The following is a 22,737-nucleotide window of genomic DNA, read 5'->3' as shown; positions in this document are numbered from 1 at the left end:
AAATGAGAAATTGATATACGTGCAGCAATTTACCAGCGTTGTGCCAACATTTGAGATGAATCGACACGCTGCGACACTGTCCTAATTGATGTGGCTTTTTATCCTGGAGATACATTTTGTACTGATATGCTGGCTTTAACCATATATACATACTTAGCATGTAAAAGCTAGGCTCAAACAAAGCTCTCGATATTGCTCTGTAGTTCAACCACTTACGTTCTATAATAAGCTTTGAGTATTATTACAGTTTCATATCAGTTGCATGCTTTCTTGTGGTTTCTGAAACTGTCACTAGGATCAACGTAAATGTGTACCATAGCATGAGTGTGGATAGCATTGATTGTCCATAATGGTATAGTCTTCAGTAGATCACAAAACGTTTTCCGCTGGTAGTATGAATTGCTTTCTAGGGTTTGCTTATAATTCTTGTTTAAGTGAGTTTGTGATTCACATGCGTTCTTTCCAGGATGTTCAGTTAAACAGTAAGCATGTCACAGAAACTATGAAATTCAAGACACTTACTTGATTGTCTCTGATGATACTTACCATTAGGTGAGACAAATACAAAGGACACTCCTGTAATTAAAATGTGGTGGATTCGGTGAAAGGAATAAGGGAGCAAAATGTACATTTACTGCACTGTATGCTACTTTTTATTTTTTTATTTCGTTTTGCAAGTATACCTTTTCACATACACCACTTTTTATTGTAATCTGGAATGTTATTTTGCGTAACAAGCAACCAAGCCTTCTTCTGATGGCTTAGCATAAAACCAGAACAATCATACATTTATTCCACAAACTTTCACGTACACTTTTACCAGCTTAAAAAGAACTACGAAAATTCTAGCATAATGCCTCACTTAAAATAACTATACATAAAACGTATGCAGCATATTTACAAGAATAAAGACAATACTACATAGCATAAATAAATTATAAAGATAACCAACGTAGCAAACACGATGGGAAAAAGAAATGTGCGCTCATACTGACCATTATATTACAGAGATTATTTCGAAGAAGTAGACACTGACCTGTGGTGTGCATAGCTTTTTCTTCTTGGCGATATAATCATAAAATTAATGAACGACAAAAACAAAAACAAAAAATTTGAAATATATTAAAATAAAAAAACACTGTAGTGGGAACACGGACCACCAACCTCTTTCACGCGAGAAATATGTGACAGAAGCGTCTGAGGCGCTGCATTGGCAGCAACGCCCCACATCAGAGATGGGACCTTCTGGTAACTAAGTCGGCAGGCTCGCTAGCTCAGTTGGTGGTCCGCGCCCTCCACAGCTTCCCCTCAACTCTCACTGGCCTTTCCTCTTTATCACACACAAAAACTCACACAACCACTCGAAGACAAACAGGCACTCACCCGCCCGCGTAAGCAGGCGTAGGACGGAAGTTAATAACTCGAATCGGGATGTGACCACAGAACACTGAGCCAGACATTTCTACGCGTGAGGCTAATTAAATCCTGGCGAGGCCAGTGTAGTGACTGCCCCACGACTGCGTGTGCTTTGAAAGCACGCAAAGGCAGCCGTATGGAGTGACCGTCTGAGGTAGACTGGCTCAGTATTCTGTAGTCTCACTTCTGTTTTGTTCCCTCTTATTGCTTCAGCGTATATGATTCAGCCAACATCGAATAAATTACTATCAGTTTAAATTCAAATCCCAAAACACAGTTATCCACAGCCATATCAATTATAACCAATCCCAGTCGTTTCTATTAACAAGAATCAAAGAAAAATTATTAAGATATCTCTCAGTTGATCGGCAAGAACGTTTAACAGATTCTTTTTTTTTTCGCAAGAAAGATAAAATTAAATAACAGTTTTGTACATTATCAAAACGTAATATATCTCCTAAAATATAGATTTATGTCTATATGTACAATACAGAAAACTCACGTTCTCAATCGCTGTACAATTGTATTTACAAAGGGCTGAAACATTCAATAAATTAATTTCTTAAACTAATCACTTCATAGTAGCAGTCACTGAAAGCGAAATACAAATGATGTTTTCTTTCCTCTTTGTGCCCAATTTCTCTGGCTGATAAACAAAGCATAGTGAAACCTTATCACTCACAGGTAAAAACGTCCAAATTCATTCCAGTGTACCTCCTTTTTCAAGTACGATTCAAGCCATAAAATATTAAGTGAGATGATTAAGAAAAACTAGCAACAGACTCCTCATAGTCGTTCTCCAATAGTTGTATCACTGCATTCTTCTTCTACTGTGCCGAATAAACCCCACTCCAATAGTGATAATTAACAGATACACAGTTAAAGTGTGAAAACATCCTAAGTAATTATTCAGCGACCATGAATGAAAGCTGATCTCCACTATTTCCCCCTCCCATTACAACTGTATCTGCACTCAGCATTATGTTGCAGTGAACGTATAGATTAGGCCTTTGATGCTTACAAATTGTTATATCACAGTAATGTTACGCAACAATGTACTGATTGCTTACGTCTGGCAGTCTGCCCAGATAAGATCACAGTAATTTGTAGTTAAATACTCTCTTCGAATATATTACATTTGCACAATTCTTTTTAAAGAAAAATGAAAATTTAATCGTCAAATTTGTCCAAGCCAATACGTGCAAATACTTCAAGATCGCAGATTTCATAACTGGAAGACTTTTGTAGTTGGCAGTTTCCTTAATGGAATGTGAAGCTCACGTATGAAGGCTATCCGAGGTTTTAGGACTCTAATTAAGGACAGAAACTAGTGGATCTTGTAAAGCTGCTGAAATTGATAGACGTTATGAATGGATTATTACTAGCTGCGTATAAAGGTACCTCTGTGTGTATAAAAATGGTACAACACTTCTGATAAATAAAATATTACCAAAGTATTACAAATTGACACTTTCAATGGACAAATTTGTGTTGTATTGCCGTTTATACAATATCTGTTTAGTGAATCGTGAAATGGTCTTGAGGAGACATTAAATCGAAGGATCAGCAGATTTTGTACTTTCTTCGATGCTCTCTATTTGTTTATCTCGCTCAAAAGTGACGTAGCTCTACGCGAACAGTTTTTATGCGTCTAACTGCTATCAACGTGGCCGAAAAATGAATTACCATCTTTCTCCACAGCGAAAACTGTTCTGTTCGAACGCAAATCGTGGGCACACGTGGACGCAAAAGGGGACAGCCGTTTTAATGACTGTCGTTGGACGGAAAGTACACATGCAGAGAGGTAAGTACCTGGAGTCGGCAGACAATTTGAGACGCGACGGCGGGGCAGCGACGAATTCGTTTGGACGAGAGCGGAGGCGTGCCGGAACGCTGCCGACACCGCCGGCTGCGCGCTGAGTGTGGAGGAACTGGTTCCAGCGGAACCCTAACAGGTGGCAGACGGGCGGGCTGGCCACTGCGCCCCGTGCGGTCCGACATCTGCGCTCAGCGCCAGCTGCTGGGCTGCAAAGGCAGTACGTGCAAGCTCTCGCGTCATTTGTTCGCTCTATCCGACTCTCTAGCTATTTTGGAACGACATCTCCCAATCAGCGAAGTGCTCTGGCGGGAGACACGTGGATGTTAAACTTGCGAACTGGCGGCGACTAGGACTGTTCTCTTCCAGCTGGCTGCTACACAACGAATTTACTGCTGGAAGCAATCTTGGGCACGCTCGAATGGGTATCTAAAAGCAGGCCGTTTCATACTCAACTTTGGAGTCTAAGGATGCGAGACTCGCTGGTGTAAAACTCCGGTCATCGTGCCACGCGCACCAAAAAATCTTTGGACTCTATATAGCTTTCTTGGCACCGGTATCGAGCTTGATATTGTCTGAATTCCGTAATTTGTTTTTAAACGAAGTTGCGTTTTCGCCATAGGTTAAGAAGGTGTACGTAACCACTCCACAGGCTGGCAAGGTGTTACACATATATCCAGTAAATCTAAAGAGAAAAGTAGTTCTCGGTGGGGGAAACCCTGGCAGCAGACACGAGTTTTCTGATCTCTCGACACTGGCGGGCAGAAACGAGGAGGAAGGTCAATCGTGACGAAACAGTGAGACGACGCGGAGACATCGACCGGTAGCGTCCCCGACTTTAGTGAAGGTGCCTTAGAACATTCACGTGTCTTCTTTAGTGCGGAAGGTGTTGGCAGCCGCGACGGACGCAGGCACTGTCGCAGACTCGGCAGCGGCGCGACGGCTCGTCTTCTCAGTGGCGCTTCATGTGCAGCGACAGGTGGTCGGAGCGCGAGAAGGAGCGCTGACACAGGTGGCACTTGAACGGCTTCTGGCCCGTGTGCTTGCGGAAGTGGCGCGTCAGCTCGTCCGAGCGCGCGAACTTCCACGTGCACCCGTCCCACATGCACTGGTACGGTTTCTCGCCTGAAACATAAAGAAATGGAGACAATCAGCGCTACTGAGAATCTAGGCAGGGCTATAATAATGCAGTGGGAGGACATGATGTTGTTATATGACGTTAATATACAGGGTGTAACGGGTATAAGTGCACATAATCTTAAATTTGGTACCTTAAATGCACAAACACACTGAAGCGCCAAAGAAATTGGTACAGGCATGCGTATTAAAATACTGAGATAGGTAAACAGGCGGAATACGACACTGCGGTCGACAACGCCTATGTAAGACAACAAGTGTTCGGCATAGTTGTTAGATCGGTTACTGCTGCCAAGAACGGAACCAACGATGACTTAAGACAGTCGTTCAACGTGACAGAAGTGTAACCCTTCCGCATACTGCTGCAAATTTTAATGCTAGGCCACCAACAAGCGTCAGCGTCAGAACCATTCAACGAAACATCATCGATATGGGCTTTCGGAGCCGAAGGCCCACTCGTGTACCCCTGATGACTGCACGGCACAAAACTTTAGGCCTCGCGTCGGTGTGTCAACACCGACACTGGACTATTGATGTCTGGTAACATGTTGCCTGGTCGGACGAGTCTCGTTTCAAATTGTATCGAGCAAATGGAGGACGTGTTCAAATGGTTCAAATGGCTCTGAGCACTATGGGACTTAACTTCTAAGGTCATCAGTCCCCTAGAACTTAGAACTACTTAAACCTAACTAACCGAAGGACATCACACACATCCATGCCCGAGGCAGGATTCGAACCTGCGGCCGTAGCGGTCGCGCGGTTCCAGACTGTAGCGCCTTTAACCGCTTGGCCACCACGGCCGGCGGAGGACGTGTACGTGTAAGGAGACAACCTCATGAATCCATGGACTTTGCATGTAAGCAGGGGACTATTCAGTCTGGTGGAGGCTATGTAATGCTGTGGGGCGTCTGCAGCTGGAGTGATATGGGACCCCTGATACGTCTAGATACAACTGTGACAGGTGAACACGAACGTAAGCATCCTGACTGATCACCTGCATCCATTCATGTCCACTGTGCATTCCGACATACTTGGGGAATTCCAGCAGGACAATGCGGCACCCCACATGCCCAGAAATGCTACAGAGTGGCTCCAGGAAGACTCTTCCGAGTCTAAACACTTCCGCTGGCCACCGAACTCCGCAGACATTCTGTCGTCTTTATGCATCTTGTTAGAAACCTCGTACGTATACCTTATGTCGTTTATGAGTTGGTGGTCTCTAATCTACGCGAGATACCCAAAACGCCTGTAGTGTCACTTCAAAAAGGGGGAAAAACTCCCTGTATGAGATACATAATACAATATGATCACTTTGTGCGGCCTGTCTGAATTTCTTATTGCTCTATATTCGTACAATGTAACAGCTTATTCTCAGTCATTTAACAGATTTTAAATTAACTTTGAGAAACTTTTGGGACTAACAGACTTACGGTGTAAATGACATTCATGCAGCATGAAGCGAGAATAGTAACATGATTTCCGGAACCAGGGAGCCCCAGCGTATATTAAGTAATTAGTTACAACTATGTAATTAGTTACACCGTTTGAAGTAAATTATATTAACAAATATTATGACTTTCTGAAATCAGCTACATTGACGGAGCTGATTCAATAATTAAGACATCCAGATTTATATTTTGTATGGTATTCCTGCATCACTTTAAGGTCGCGATAGATTTCCTCCTCATTCATGTCCAATTCTGAACCTGTGTTCTGTCTTTAGATGTCGTCGTCGACGGGTAGTTAAATCCCAATTTTAAATTCTTTAATTTTTTTAAAACTAGATCAAGCCATTCTTCACGAGCCAGCTTGTTATACAAGAAAAGACAAGTATGTCAGTCCCTATGTCCAATATTTTCAGAGATGTTAGTTGGAAAAATTAAGTTAAGCAGAAAGAAGCTTCTCTGTTCTTGCTGCCTCAGATTTCACGCAAACTTCGTGCTTTCGCAATTTTAGCCGTCTAATCCTGACTATTGGGCATAAAACGACAGAAAAATTTACAACTGTCAGCTGCTTGGTCCTGGCGCAGTCAATGGAGAATATCTTCGGCAGATTTAATTTTTTAGCCAAATTGTACATGGATGGAGAAACAAGAATGGTTTACCTCACGATGCTGTTCAGAAGGACCAGTCAGACCAGAAGGGTACAGAGATCGCCTTGAAGGTGTCAAGGATACTGTGTCACGAAAGATAGGATGGACAGAGAACATCGAAAGAGTTTAAAGAAGGGCAGCTCCTTTTCTGGCGAAACAGGATGGAGGGTGTTATGGATACGATGCGTGAACCTGGGTGGTAATCATTAAAACAAAGGCGTTTTTCGTTGCAGCGAGAACTTTTCATGCAATTTCAATCACCAACTTTCTCCTCAGAGAGTGAAAATATTTTGTTGCTGCATCCTATATAGGAAGAAACGATCAGCGTGATAAAATAAGGGAAATCAGAGCTTTCGCGGAAATATTTAACTGTTCGTTTTTCTCGCAAACTGTTCGAGAGTGGAACGACAGAGTTTGAAGGTGGTTCGATGAACCCTCTGCGAGTCAGTCATACTTAGATTTTGTATGGTTTTCCTAAATTACTTACGGGAAATGACATATTAGTGTTAGTTTCTCCCACGCTGTTCGAGAGTGGAAGGGCAGAGAAATAGGTTGAAGGTGGTTCGATGAACCCTCTTCCAGGCATTTAATTGTGAACTGCTAGGTAGTCATGTAGATACACATAATTAGCAGCAATTACTGGGTGAAAAAGATATGAATCGGCGGTAGAAATGATTATGTGTTTAAGCCCAGCAATCATAGCATAAGCAAATCTATGTGAGAACACAGTGCAGGGATGCGTGGCAATGACCGTAGTATGTGATGTACGACGTGCAAGTACCTGGTACCCTACTAACAGCAACGCGACAACTTTCTTGCAATTAATGATCCAGGTCCTTGCACTTTGTGTTCTCCCAATAATAACAGCCTTGTTAATGAAAAGTACAGCAGGGTGCATGTTTCCTGCGAAGCGCGTGTCAAGTGCACAAAGCTGTATAGGAGGCTTTAAGACATATAGGCAGTGCTGCGTATCGAGCACAGCAGAATGGTAAACGCCTATATCCTCCAGAGTAACAGCAGCTACAGCGACGAAGCGAGATTAATTGTCGGAAGAAAGACCAGCGTCGCTAACACGTTACATAGCGCCACATGTGGGATAGTTGGCTCGCAGCAGGTGACATGAATAATGCGTCGTTAGGTCAGACAATGGCGATTAGATGCGGGGCGCTAAGTAGCGCTGCGCCGTACACGAGTCTCCAGAGTGTCCGCGCCGCAGCTAACGACCAGTAAGTTACGTCGACAATTATTTTCCAGCCGTCGAAATTAGAAACACGCTTCGTCTCGCGGTTAATGGCGTCGTCCATTGAGGCGGCGTCGCCACGCAAATTAGTGACTGGGAAGAGCGCAGAAGAAAGGACGCGTATTTCACGGCGCGGCGCACGGGCTTGCTGCTCGCGGCCGGTAGAGCGGCTCCCGCCGGGAGAATCGATCCTAAATTAGCCATCGGCGATCTAGAGGCTGTCGCGCGCGGCGGAGTACCCTGCCAGCAGTCTTTGTACGACAGCGGCGCCCGCTGCGGGCGGACACGCGGTCCGCGTGACCAATAAAACACCGGTCCCTACCCACCACGCTCCCTTCCCGCCGAGCCACGCCTGCTCCCCACCCTACCCCCAGGCGTAAATGATACTGTCTGTTCCGATTGCGGTGGGAAATACGAAACCAATTAGGTCATATTCACCGCGCCCGCCAGCCGGCAATTCTCGGCCATTGTCGGCGGCGGCGCAGTGCACCGCGAGGCTCGTTTCCAGGCCCTGATTTACCGGTGTGCTTTGCCGGCGCCCACTTAGGGCACATAAGTCGTGCGCCGCTGCGGCCTCGCCACAAAGTAAATAAACAACCCTACTCCCCCCCCCCCCCCACCACCACCACCACCACCACCGCCACCACCACCTGCGTTTCCACCGAGCTCCTCTCCTGGCCCGCGTAGCCACATTCCCGTTCCGTCCTTCGACATATATTTATTTGGGCTAAACCGCTGTGCTCAAATCTGACGCAATTTCTTTATTTATATGAGTCTGTCTCGCGGTTCGCCACCCTCTGCCCCTCGTACGCCGCCGTCTTCCCACGCCTTTGGCTTTTATTCGTTTTTGGGGTGCGCCGGTGCTCGTGGCACGAGCAGATAGGCCACAGCGGTGTCGCGTGACGGAGTGCCGAAGCCGACCCATTGTTCTGCGCCCCGCCAGAGATGAACCCGGCCCGGGCCGGCCCGCTGCGGTCCGCCTTGCATCATCGCCGCAGACGTCCGATTTGTGCCGAGATTAACATCCCAGTTGCAGCAACCTTCCCACGTCTGACGGACGAAACCCTGACGCCAATCAACATTTCACTCCTTTCATACTGCGTTTGAATTTATCACAAAGAACATTAGCGTAAACCCCTTACGTTTTTACGATATTGCACGATAACAATGGAACATAAATTCCAACCAAGTTACACACAAAAAAGATATACATATAGAGGATGATTCAGCAGCCCTCACCTATGGGTTTTACGCAACCCGTGACGCCTTCAAAAACCACAAGCGAGATTTTCATGGTCTCTCGCTCGCTAAACGCAAACAGAAAAAATGAGCAGAACCTTTTTCTAGGTTCAAATGGTTCAAATGGCTCTGAGCACTATGGGACTCAACTGCTGAGGTCATTAGTCCCCTAGAACTTAGAACTAGTTAAACCTAACTAACCTAAGGACATCACAAATATCCATGCCCGAGGCAGGATTCGAACCGGCGACCGTAGCGGTCTTGCGGTTCCAGACTGCAGCGCCTTTAACCGCACGGCCACTTCGGCCGGCTTTTTCTAGGAAATTTAATGTAGCTAAATTTTGTAGTGAGATAAGTTTTCGCTGGAAGCCACAGTTTTCGAGCTATTCAACAAAAGCGCGTTTGAAGGTCACTTTATCCGTACGTTTTTGTTGAATAATTCGAAAACTACCACCTCCAGCGGAAACTTATCCCAGTACAAAATTCAACTACGAGGGTTGGAACTTTAATAGTGGCAACTATTTATTTACAGCTCGAACCAAATAGATGTGTGTTTCAAAGTTTTACTGAGGTTCACCAGCATTGTGCATAACCCTTTGCCAGCGATGTGAAAGTCGTAGGCTACTCTTAGCAGTACCATTTGTGTTGACAGTTCGAGCGGCTTTGTAACAGCTCTAAAACGAATTCTGTGAAGTGTTTCCTTCTGTTTAGAAATCGAATTGAACTCACGAGGGCTTAAGTCAGGGGAGTGGAGTAGGTGGTATAACACTTAGCAGCCCCAACAGTAAAACAAATCAGTAACAGCTTGCACTGTACGTGCTTGAGCATTGTCCTGCAAAATGACGGTCAGCCCCTGCAGAAAATGTTGTCATCACTTCTGTCTCAATGCTCTTCAGTTTTAGAACACAACCTACGACCGGCTTAGAGACAGAAGGGATGACACTTTCTGCAGGACCTGACAATCATTTGGCAGGACAATGCTCAAGCACGTACAGTGCAAGCTGTTACTCTTTTGTTTGACTGATGGGGCTGCTAAGTGCTATACCACCTACTCCACTCTCCTGACTTAAGCCCTCGTAAGTTCAACTCGATTTCTAAACTGAAGGAAACACTTCGCGGCATTCGCTTCAGAACTGCTACAAATTCATCGGGCAATAGACCGCGCCGCTCGAATTGTCAACCCAACTGTCACTGCTAAGAATATCCTACGACTTCCACATCGCTGGCAACGGGTTATACACAATTCTGGTGACTACTTTGAAGGTCAGTAAAACTTTGAAACACGTATCTATTTTGTACGAACTGTAAATACATAGTTGCCACTATTACAGTTCCAACCCTCGTATATTATTTCCTATAAAAATGTCCTGATGTTTTTTTTTTTTTTTTTCCTGTAGGACTAACAGTCTGCACACAGTGAGCGAGAGAATATGAAAATGTTGCACGTGGTATTTTAAGGCGTTGCGAGTTGCGTAAAACCCGTTGGTAGGAGCAGCTAAAAAAATCTTACAGACACTAGACGCTACACACGGTGATTCTGTGATGATGTTATGAAGTTTCAGGGACGACTGAAAAGAGTGAATATATTAATTTGAAGTAAGGGACCCTAGTCTGGAAAGGACAGGAGTCCATGGACATAAGCGAAAATGTACTCGAGTTGTGCCTTAGTCTCGCACTGCATTCGAACTAAGGATTCCAACTTCCCCAACTCTCATCGTGACGTGCAGAATTCCCGCTGAATTCTCCGCAACACAACAATTGTTGAAAATTGCGTCCATCAGCCTCAATGCAGGCATGGCATCGTTGCGCGAAGTTCTTTCATACCCACTGTAATCTCTCCCGTGTAGTTTTAACAGTGCCACAGGCAGCGAGAATTCTTATTAGGAATATCCTCTTCAGTGTCGACGTCTCGTACACAAGATGTTTCACTTGTCTCTCCAAGAAGAAACCAAATGGAGTAAGATCCATCGCCACGAAACATGACCTCCTCCACCGATCCACTTTTCAGGGAATGTCTGACAGACGTGTTCACGAACCATCAGTCTAAAGTGAGGTCAAGCTCTATGATGATGTAGCCACATCCGTTGACGAATAATAAGTGGGATGTTACAGGAACCTGCATACGCTGGTACATTAAGCAGGGAGGAAGAAAAAAAGAATCTGATTATGCCCGTCCACTCGTTGAATGATAATCTGTGTTGATGGCTTTCCACAGCTGTATGGTAGGGTTTCCCTCGACCCAATCATGACTGTTGCTACTATTTAGCATTCCATATCTGGTAAAACATGCTTAATGCGTGAAAATAACATAAGCAGAAAGAGAAGATCGGCTGTAAACAGCAGGAATAAGCACTGGCTGGACAGGACACGAGATCCGAAGTCAGCAGTTCAAGCATGCAGTTTCTGTGGATGTAGATGTGTAGTTGTTTTTCACGTAATACTGGCCACATAGTACTCTGCGACATATTTATTTCACGTGCAGCTGGTCGAGTGTTGATTGCAAGCGCCTCATCAACTCAAGCAAGCACTGCAGCTTCTAAGTCGGGAATCCGTGGGGTTTGTCGTCTTCGTCCTCGGTCATTGTACTGTGTTACTGCTTCAGTTAATCGTTGGAACACTCTTGGAAACATGGTATGAGCCGGACGTGTTCTATACGGATATTTGGTCCCTGGATTGTCTAAACTAGAATCTTAGCAACAACAGTACAATTAAGAAATTTCGCTCTGCAGCGGAGTGTGCGCTGATATGAAACTGTGTACCGGACCGAGACCCGAACTCGAGACCTTTGCCTTTCGCGGGCAAGTGCTCTACCAACTGAGCTACCCAAGCACGACTCACGACCCGTCCTCACAGCTTTAATTCCGCCAGTACCTCGTCTCCTACCTTCCAAACTTCAAAGAAGCTCTCCTGCACACCTTGCAGAACCAGCATTCCTGGAAGAAAGGATATAGTTCGAGTCTCGGTCCGGCATACAGTTTTAATCCGCCAGGAAGTTTCAACAGTACAATTATTCCGATGTCAGAGGTAGCAGCATAAATTTCGGTTTAGGTTTCGACTAGGTCGCTTCCGCGCCAGGGTCCCTTACATAAACCTGACACATTTACCATTTTCTATAGTCCCAGAAAGTTTGTATGTCATCACGGAGTCACTTTGCATAAAGATAAAGGTCGAAAGTTCAAAATGGTTCAAATGGCTCTGAGCTCTATGGGACTTAACTTCTGAGGTCATCAGTCCCCTAGAACTTAGAACTACTTAAACCTAACTAACCTAATGACATCACACACATCCATGCCCGAGGTAGGATTCGAACCTGCGACCGTAGCGGTCGCGCGGTTCCAGACTGCAGCGCCTAGAACCGCTCGGCCACTCCGGCCGGCAAGGTCGAAAGTGACCGAAGGCATAGTGGCACGAATGCCGACTTAAGGAAGAAGACAGCAGTAGTCTGGGGGAAATACGACATAAAGTCACATCAACAATTAAATTCGATAACATCAGTTGGCCAAAGTAATACGTACACCTGCACAATATGGTGATGAGATACGCTTTTAAACGACACCAGCTTGAGTTACTGCGAGTCGAAAAATGTATGGTGGTTAATGGGAATTTATACCATTTCCTATACTACCTTGTAAAACGAGGTGGAAGAGAGAAAGAGGCCGTTTTTACCCTTCCATACGAATTACCACTCCCGTTCGTTGTGTTCCTAGGAGCCATGATCTGACAACAGAATACACGAAAAAGGTGGTACATATTCAGGAAGTGCGGGTTTCGAACCTCATGTTGTTAGCCTTATTAAGTTTTACGGTACAAGCAGTCACATCTCTTGGAAAAAAATTTCTATCACAGAAAGTCTCGTGTGAAATTTGAGAAAACCTTAATAATCGTTCATTAGACACAACGATGTGTTCGTTCTCCTCTTACGAAATGGAGAAAGAAACAATTACATTTCCACTGTACTGACGATTATATATGTTGGCAGTAATTAAAATTATACATAGACAACGTTCAGGAGCTATAGTTTTGAAGACAGTCTAGTAGGCGCATAGGCTGACTAACGTAACTCTGGCCTGAACATTTTGCGGAAATGTCAAGAGACAGTCACGTGCGCAATCTTAAGAGCACTCGTGGAAGTTGCTGAAACTGTCACGACAAGGCGGGTGGTCTGACGAGTTGGTAGCGGCCAGAGGAGGGTCCTGCTGGGACGCAGCTCGCGGCCCTGGTAGACGCAGCGCAAGGTGGCGCGCGGCCTGCGTTGCCGTTACCGTATTTGCATGCGCGCGGCCGCGGCCACAGCCACGGCCATTACCGTAAATCAGGAGCGCCGATTGGCGGCTCGCGATGCCATCGCCGCCAACACTCGCCGGCCAGCGCGTCCTTCTCGTCTGCTCCTTTCCCTCACTTCTATTTTAGCCCACACTTTTGCAATTCCGAGAGTAGAACTTGTACCGGAGGCGCATTAGCAGACAGTGCAGCCTTCTAGTATTAGCTATATCTTAGGTACACCTGTCTATAGATATACTCCGCAAACCACTTTACGGTATGTGGGAGAGAATACTTTGTGTGCAGCTGTCATTTCCCCCAATTCCTTTTCCTGTCGCGAATGGTGCGCCGAATAAGTGACTGTTGGTAAACTTCCTGTCAGTTCGAATCTCTCTCATTTTTACCTCTATGGCCTTCTTATTAGGCGTATGTGCGAGGAAGCAATATGCGCTGAGGTGACAAGCGATATGCATACATACATACATGTAGCGGTAGTATCGCGTATACAAGGTATAAAAGGGCAGAGCATTGGTGGAGCGTCATTTGCACTCAGCTATTCTTGTGAAAAGACTTCCGGCGTGATTATGGCCGCATTACGGGATTGATAAGAGTTCGAACACGGAAAGGTAGCTAGTGCTAGATGTAGAGGACAATCCGTATCGAGAATCGTTAGGGAATTCAATATTCCGAGATCCACAGTGTCAAGAGTGTGCCAAGAATATCACATTTCAGCATTACCACTCACCCCAGACAACGCAGCAGCCGACGACCCTCACTTAACAACTGAGAGCAGCGGCGTGTAAGGCGAGTTGTGAGTGCTAAGAGACAAGCAACAATGCTTTAAATAACAGCAGAAATCAATGTGCGACGTACAACGAACGTATTCATCAGGACAGTACGGCGAAATGTGGCGGTAAAGGGCCATCACAGCAGACGACCGAAGCGAGTACCTTTGCTAACTGCACGACATCGCCTGCATAGCCTATCCTCGGCGCGTGACCTTCCCGGTTGAACACTAGACGACTGAAAACCGTGGCCTGATCAGATGAGTCCCGATTTCAGTTGGGAAGAGGTGATGCGAGGATTCGAATGCGGCGCTGACCCCACGAGGCCACGGGTCCAAGTTGTCAACAAGGCACTGTGCAAGCTGGTGGTGGCTCCATAATGGTGTGCGGTGTGTTTGGATAGAATGGACTGAGTCTTCTGGTCCAACTGGACCGATCATTGACTGGAAATAGTTATTTAGAGCTACTTGGAGACAGTTTGAAGTCATTCGTGGACTTCATGTTCCTACACAACGATGGAATTTTTATGGATGACAATGCGCCATTTCACCTGGCCACAGTTGTTCGCGAATGATTTGGCTATACATATCGCCCGATATGAATCCCACCGTACATTTACGGGACATAATCGAGTGTTCAGTTCGTGCACGAAATCCGGCGCCGGCAACACTTTTGCATTTATGGACAGCTATAGAGGCAGTATGGCTGAATATTTCTGCAGTGGACTTCCAAAGACTTGTCGAGTCCATGCCACGTCAAGTCGCTGCACTACGTTGGGCGAAAGGAGGTCCGACACGATATTACGAGGTATCCCATGACTTTTGTCACCTCAGTGTACTAGTTGACTCTTCTAGAAACGTACGGTCGCTGAACGTTGACAGTAAATTTGTCTTTGAGGTCAGCCACTGAAGGTGGATGAGAATCGCGCTACGCTTTCGCGCTTACCAAACGAACCCGTGACCCGTCACTCGCTGCTCGTGTTTGGATCTTCTCTACTAGTATATGTAATCCTCTACTTGCGTATGTACTATGCTAGTACATAACACAGGTATGCATGCAGATGCTCGAGCCTTTCGAATTTCGCAATCCTACAAATGGGAATCGCTAAAACAGCTGAGTTATATTTAATCAGCCGAGAGATCGCTTCAAATATATTTTCTCCGTGTATATTAAACATGATTACTTTCGATTATGTTGTTCAGAGCCGGCCGGTGTGGCCGAGCGGTTCTAGGCGCTACAGTCTTTCAGCAACTTCCACGAGTACTCTTTAAGATTGCGTACGTGACTGTCTCTTGACATTTCGTTCTGGTTTAAGAATTTCTAAGTTCTAGGGGACTGATGACCTCAGATGTTAAGTCCCATAGTGCTCAGAGCCGTTAGTTGTTCAGAAACGCTTTATCTGGCATAGGTTTCCTATTTACTTTAACTGCCTGTCTTTACAGTTCTTGAGCTTTGCTCGTCCCGGCCGGCCGGAGTGGCCGTGCGGTTCTAGGCGCTACAGTCTGGAACCGAGCGACCGCTACGGTCGCAGGTTCGAATCCTGCCTCGGGCATGGATGTGTGTGATGTCCTTAGGTTAGTTAGGTTTAATTAGTTCTAAGTTCTAGGCGACTGATGACCTCAGAAGTTAAGTCGCATAGTGCTCAGAGCCTTCGCTCGTCCCCTTCCAGTGCTCTGGCGGTTAGCGTCGTAGCCTCTACATCTTGGGTTTCCATTTTCGAGCTGGTTGAGGATTCTTTTCGCTTTTCGCTAGGGCATTGGGCTTTCGTGTTATCCTCATTATTTCATTTCATCTACACCGACGGGGATGTCGCCGATGTGGCGTCAAAAAGACAGACTTGCACCAGGCAGCCGAAGGACCCCCGGACACAGTCTCCTCGCCAATAATGCCATACTATGATTCGTTACATTTCAGTTCAGTTCTGCGTAGATTTCCTTCTCTTTTTCCCCAAGTTTTGTTAAGTAACTATACTTGTGTGCCAGAATTCCGACCAAGCAAGTACGTTGTTACGATCCGAGAGGTTAGAGAAGACCGAAGCAACAATGAATGATTACGGTGGCGGTTAAAAGGTTGACAAGATGTTGGTGTCCACTTCTTTAGGGAAGATACATAAACTCAGTTTATGAAGGACAAGGAAACGTGACGGTTATGGTCTTCCTTTCGCCACTCTGATACAGTAAATGTGAGTTAACGCTGAATACCTATTTCAAGAAGCTTCGTCCAGGATTTAAAGCCCACCGCTCTCGGATGCATTTCCACTGTATTAATTACCACGCCGACCTCATTTAATCGTCTGTGTGTGATAGAGTGTCGTGAGAAGAATCTCGTAACTGTATTTCAAAAGGCACAAAAGGAATAAATGAAAGGCGAAGCATAAGGCAAATGATTCAGTAATGGAAATGTGTCACTCGATATCATTGTAATTTGGAACGAGCACCCCTCGAAATTATCACTGGACTCCTTGCTGGTGACACTTAGGAAGACTATTACACGGTCGTAAATACGTCTTCGCGTTCCCATTACAACGGCGTCGTAAATCTCGTCAAGATGAAGAGGAACGTACGACGCATAAACACGGCAGAAAAAAATACGATAAATAAGAGGCAAAGAAAGGGCAATTCTGAACTGTCAGAAGACACAGAATCGGACAGGTGTCGGGAGCAGCTGTGGAAAGGTGGTTGGCCGCGCATTTGGGGTGGGCCGCCGGTCGGAAGGAATTATGTGCTCGGTAAGCCTAGGAGTCACCGTGGGTAAGGTGCGCGGGTGGGGAATAAATCACGCTGCCTCCCCTCCCCACTCCCCAAAAGAGAAGAGCGGTATGTGGGCGAAGCGTAAAAGGAACGAAAGCCGGGGAAAAGGCACGGCGCTGCCGCCGGATAGCGGCCGGGGTCCCGCCCGGCTGCGGCTATCTGCGCCCATTTATCTGCGCGCGCGCCACAACTTACATGTATGACAGCGGCGGACCCACATAAATAGCGGCGACAACGCGGCCGCGAGCCGTCCCCGCGGGTAGGACCGCGCTCTGCCTACCTGGCGACGCGGCCGCGGCAGGCCGGAGCAGAGCAGAAGCAGGGGGCGCGACGGCTCAATCCGCGCACAGCCTCCGTTCCTCATCGCCGGGACCGCGCATTCTGACCTGTCGGCGGGACGGCCTAACTAATGCCTCCAACATCTCGTCCCCCCACTCTTCGCCCGTGCCCTTTTGTAGGCGTTACCCACATTTCTGAGGTGAACGACACTGCACGTGCTTTCCCTTTGAATACTGCAAGTGTGCTTCACTTCTAAATGCCGTCTTCCGCTCCAAACGCCGTCACAGAGCGTGTAGTAGCGCATGTACATTGTGTCCCGTCCATCTTGACGCCCCAAATAATTTATGGTCTAGAACAAAATAAAAAAAATTATCACGCAAAAGATGTTCAAATACTATGAGAACATTAACCTACATGCCGCGGTGGTCTCGCGGTTAAGGCGCTCAGTCCGGAACCGCGCGACTGCTACGGTCGCAGGTTCGAATCCTGCCTCGGGCATGGATGTGTGTGATGTCCTTAGGTTAGTTAGGTTTCAGTAGTTCTAAGTTCTAGGGGACTGATGACCACAGAAGTTAAGTCCCATAGTGCTCAGAGCCATTTGAACCATTAACCTACATGGCAGAATGATACATGTTATTGCAATTAGTAAATAAATAAACAAACATTATTACAATTAATGTAGTCATTCCCATTTTCAAGAAGAGACACAAGATATATGCAAATGATTATAGACTGAGGTGACGAAAGTCTGGGGATACCTCCTAATATCGTGTCGCACCTTCTTCTGCTAGGCACAGAGGAGCAACTCGTGATGGTATGGACTCTACAATCCGTTGGAAGCCCCTGCAGAAATACTTAGCCATGCTGCCTCTAAAGCTGACCATAATTGTGTAAATGTTGCCGGTTTAGGATTTTCTATACGAACTGACCTCTCGGTTATGTGCCATAAATGCTCGATGACATTCATGACGGGCCATCTTGGTGGCCGAATCATTCGCCCTATTGTCGAGCAGGTTCTTCAAACCAATCCCGAACAACCGTGCCCCAGCGTCAAGGTGCATCATCATCCATAAAAATTCGATCAAAATGGTCTCCAAGTGGCCGAACATATCCATCTGCAGCCAACAATCTGTTCATTTGGACTAGAGGACCCAGTCTATACCATTTAAACACAGCCCACATTATTATGCAGCCACCAACAGCTTGCACAGTGTCTTGTTGACAACTTGGGTCCATGGCTTTGTGAAGTCTCCGTCACGCTCGAACCTTACCATCAGTTCTTACCAACTGAACTCGGGACTCAAGTGACCTGGACACGACTTTCCAGTCGTCTAGTACCGAACCGATATGGTCGCGAACCCAGGAAAGGCGCTACAGGCGATGCTGTGCTGTCTGCAAAGCCACTCGCGTCGGTCATCTGTTGCCATGGCCCATTAACGTCCAACTTCGCCGCAGTGTCCTAACGGATACGTTCGTCGTATGTCCCACATTCATTTCTGCGGTTATTTCACGCACTGTTGCTTGTCTGTTAGCGATGAAAACCGTACGGAAACGTCGCTTCTCACGGTCGTTAAGTGACGGGCGTTGGCCACTGCATTGTCCGTGGTGAGAGGTGATGGCTGAAATTTGGTATTCACGGCACACTCTTGACAATGTGAATCGCAGAGTAATGAATTCTCTAACGATTTCCGAAATGAAATGTCCCATGCGTCTAACTCCTACTGCCATTCCGAGTTCAAAGTCTTAATTCCCATCGTGCGGCCATAATCACGTCGGAAACCTTTACACACGAGTCACCCGAGTACAAATGACATCTCTGCCAGTGCGCTACCCGTTACACCTCACGTACGCGAATGTGCATATCGCTATCTCATGACCTTCGTCACCTCAAGTTTAGGCCTATCTCGTTAACAGCAATCTGTTGCAGAACTGTTGAACATATTTTATGATCAAGAATTATGACGTTTTTGAGATCGAAAATATGCTCTATAAAAATAAACCCAGATTCCGTAAAGAGGGGTGTTATGAAACTCAGCTCGCTCTGTTCCTCCTGACATGCACAGCGCCGTAGACAATGGGGCTGGGGTTGATATCGCGTTCCTTGACTTCCAGGAAGGCTGTTGAAATCATCCCGCACTGACGCTTAGTGAAAAAAATAATACGAGCTTACCGAGTATAGCTGGATTCTCGACTTCCCTGCAGAAAGAACTCAGAATGCTTCTCTCAACAGAACAAAATCAAGAGATGTAAAGGTAATTTCCGGTGTATCCCAAGGAAGTGTGATACGACCGTTACTGTTTACGATTATATAAACGATCGAGTGGAAAGTGTCGGAAACTTTTTAATTCTGTTCGCGGACGATGTGGTTGTTTATAAGAAACTAGCAACGCCAGAAGACAGTATTTGCAGAACGACCTGCAAAGTATTAACGAATGGTCGAGGCTCTGGCTGTTGACCCTGACGTAAATAAATGTAACTGCGAATACACAGGAAAAGAAATCCATTACTGTACAACTGCACTACTGATGACAAATTGTGGGAGACCGTATCCACCGTAATATACCTAGAAGTAACTACACTGAGCGACACTGAATGAAATTACCTCGTAAGGTAAGCGGTAGGAAAACAGATCAGAATGAGCAGAGCTTTTTTCGTTTAGTAACCTAACAAGAAAACAAATTTTTATGCATTTAAGCGTGGTATTCTGTTATTAACTTATTCGGCATCACAGAATCACACATATAAGAGCCTATTCCCATTCAAAAATTTTACATAAAGTTACTGAAATTTTAACTTGTGTGAAGCTGCAACTACATGAGACTGGTGTGAATAGTTCCGATGAGTCCAACCCTGTAACAATTGTGCCCCCCCCCCCCCCCCCGTCCTCCCCCATATACAGGGTGTTCGGGGAGGAAAGGTCAATATTTTACACTGTGACAGTATAAGTAATTCTGAACAAAAAATGTTATATGAACATGGTCCGCAAATGCTTCGTTAGGGAGGTATGGGTATTGAAAGGAACTTTAATTTTGGAAAATTTATGTGCACAACGTGAACGTATACGCAATACAACTGGACCGTAACGTGATTTTCTTGAAAACAATGTTACAGACAAATGGTTCAAATGGCTCTGAGCACTATGGGACTCAACTGCTGTGGTCATCAGTCCCCTAGAACTTAGAACTACTTAAACCTAACTAACCTAAGGACATCACACACATCCATGCCCGAGGCAGGATTCGAACCTGCGACCGTAGCATGTTACAGACAAGTATAGTTATGTTACATATTTTACATAATGTTTACTTACTTTGCATTTAGTACATAATGCATTACAACATGCATGTTGCATGTATTCAGTTGAGAAAGACGTACCACGTCTTTTACACACGGCTTTCACACTTATCGCACAGATGTTGTACAGTTCACAGAACACGTTCGAATATCCCACCATGAACGTCAATGCACTTTTGCGCTCTAGCGATAACATGTTGTGTTGCTTGTTCAATTGCCTGTGGTTGGTTCCTAATCAATTCAGCATCGTCCATGATGCGACGAAGCAGTTCATCTCGTGCATTTACCTTCACTTTGTGCACCACTGATTTCATCCAACCCCATAAACATAAATCTAAAGATGTAAGGTCAGGTGATCTTGGAGGCCAGTTAACAGCACCGCCACGGCCAATCCATCGATTGTGGTAGGTGAGGTTGAGATGGTCCCTGATACGTAAGGTAACTTGTGGAGGGGCACCGTCATGTTGAAAGTTCATTAAAGTTCGCTTGGCTAACGGAACGTCTTCCAACAGTTCCACAAATGAATTTTCCCAAACAAATGAATTTTCCAAAAATGCAGGTACCTCTCTCCCGTCAATTGCTTATTGGTAATAAATGGACCTATCAAAAGGTTACCGTTCATGTCGCACCAAATATTTATGGCAAAACGAACTTGGAAATTGCTATCCACTGAAGCGTGTATATTTTCCTGTGACCATCGATGATTAATGGGTGTATTGTTTATTCTATGTCGTGAAAACTGGGCTTCGTCAGTGAATGGTACGTATGGAAACAAATGACTATTCTCAATTACCCAGTGACAGAATTGAAGTCGTTGGGCACTGCCCCAACGTGGAGATTTTAGACACGCTGTATGTGAAATGGATACAGGTTTTCCGCATGTAATGTTTCCCATACACGTATCTGTGGAAAATTCATACGCAGGGACATTCTTCGTATGCTCGTACTGGGACTTCGCTTCACACTTGCGATAATTTCTCCCTGTTCTTGCAAAGTTTGTTGACGTGTACGCTCGGGCGAAAAATATCTATTTGGAAGAGAGCCTGTTGCACGCGTAAGTGATAAACGCTTTGGTAAACACTCTGCGATCAGGAAATCGTCGAGTCGGAAAGCGCCTGTGGTATTCTTCCCTTGCAGCGATATCACTACCGTCGCAGAAGCCATAAACATACACCATATCTGCGTATTCCTAATTACTGTAGACGTGTGGCATTGTTAGCAGCGCTTGTACGAATACAGTTAACACCACACACTACACAGCTAACCGATCCGTCGCCGGTACACTAAATAATGCGGCTTACACGGCACAACTGGGCAAACAAAGGGTGATTGTATTACGTACGTCGCACGACCATAATACGTGGTAGGCTGCACAGCGTAAGCATGGCATGTACCCGTGCATTGTTTGTAAGAAAATTACGTTACGGTCCAGTTGTACTGCGTATACGTTCACGTTGTGTATATCTATTTTGCAGAATTAAAGTTCATTTCAATACCCACACTTCCCTAATTTTTTGGTCAGAATTACTTATACTCTCACTGTTTAAAATATTGACCTTTCCTCCCCATCACTATATATATATATATATATATATATATATATATATATATATATATATATGTGTGTGTGTGTGTGTGTGTGTGTGTGTGTGTGTTTTTTGGAGGTTTCCTTTGATTATTATCAACGAATTCTGGAATGGGAAATCTCCTCCCACAGTTTCCCAATTGTCAATAAAGCACACTGACAACAAAAAGATCCTCATACTTCAGCAGTAAACTGAAATGTAGGTTGCTGCCTGGCTCAAAAGGAGTCCATTGACAGCTAGCACGACATGTCGGTCATTTATTTCCAAAACTTGGTCGTTACCAACTTCGAGTAACTCTTCTGTTAGTAACAGAGATAACGCCTCTTTATAAGCCGTGAATCTGTTGCCTACGCTCGTGCGATCTTTTTACGGTGAGCATCCAACGAGTCACCATCTAACTGGACGGTTTCAAGAAGTTCTTGGTACTGGCGCATACCTAGCAGTTGCTCCAGGAACGGTGTAATGCCGAGACACAGATCTTCATCAAGAGAATTAGACACAGCCGAGATGGAGATAGGTAATATCAGGAAGAAACCTCGGGGAAATGAACGGCGCGAGGCCTGGCGATTAATTGGGCCCGTAGGAGGCAGCGCGGGACATTAAACAGGGAGAGCCCGCTCGTTCGTCATGGCGGACCCTAGCGACGACACACAGCAGGAATTCCGGCGATTAACATCAGCTCAGTATTTCCTCTTTACGGAGAGCGGCGGGGCATCGGAAGCTCTGGCATTCGCGTTACCAAACAATCGCTCGCCTCGTCGGAGATGACCAGGCAGCCGCAAGGCCACGCTCTTGCGCTCGTCTCTGACACCTGCTGCCTCGGTCGTAAGTCCCTTCGGAAGA

The 22,737-nt window shown here is 45.7% G+C and overlaps 1 protein-coding gene across 1 annotated transcript in view; it reads right to left on the bottom strand.

Moving 5' to 3' along the window:
• Positions 1-652: 652 nt before the first annotated feature.
• LOC124711357 (Krueppel-like factor 3) overlaps positions 653-22,737 on the bottom strand; it is a gene marked incomplete at its 5' end in the record, with an annotated part of 29,154 nt that continues 7,069 nt past the window's right edge. The window contains one exon of the mRNA XM_047241393.1: positions 653-4,357. Coding sequence (XP_047097349.1) covers positions 4,185-4,357 — 173 coding nt within the window. The remainder of the gene's footprint in view (positions 4,358-22,737) is intronic.

This window comes from Schistocerca piceifrons, chromosome 8, assembly GCF_021461385.2.
Source record: "Schistocerca piceifrons isolate TAMUIC-IGC-003096 chromosome 8, iqSchPice1.1, whole genome shotgun sequence".
Classification (NCBI taxonomy): domain Eukaryota; kingdom Metazoa; phylum Arthropoda; class Insecta; order Orthoptera; family Acrididae; genus Schistocerca; species Schistocerca piceifrons.
This window is presented reverse-complemented; position numbering and strand designations above follow the sequence as displayed.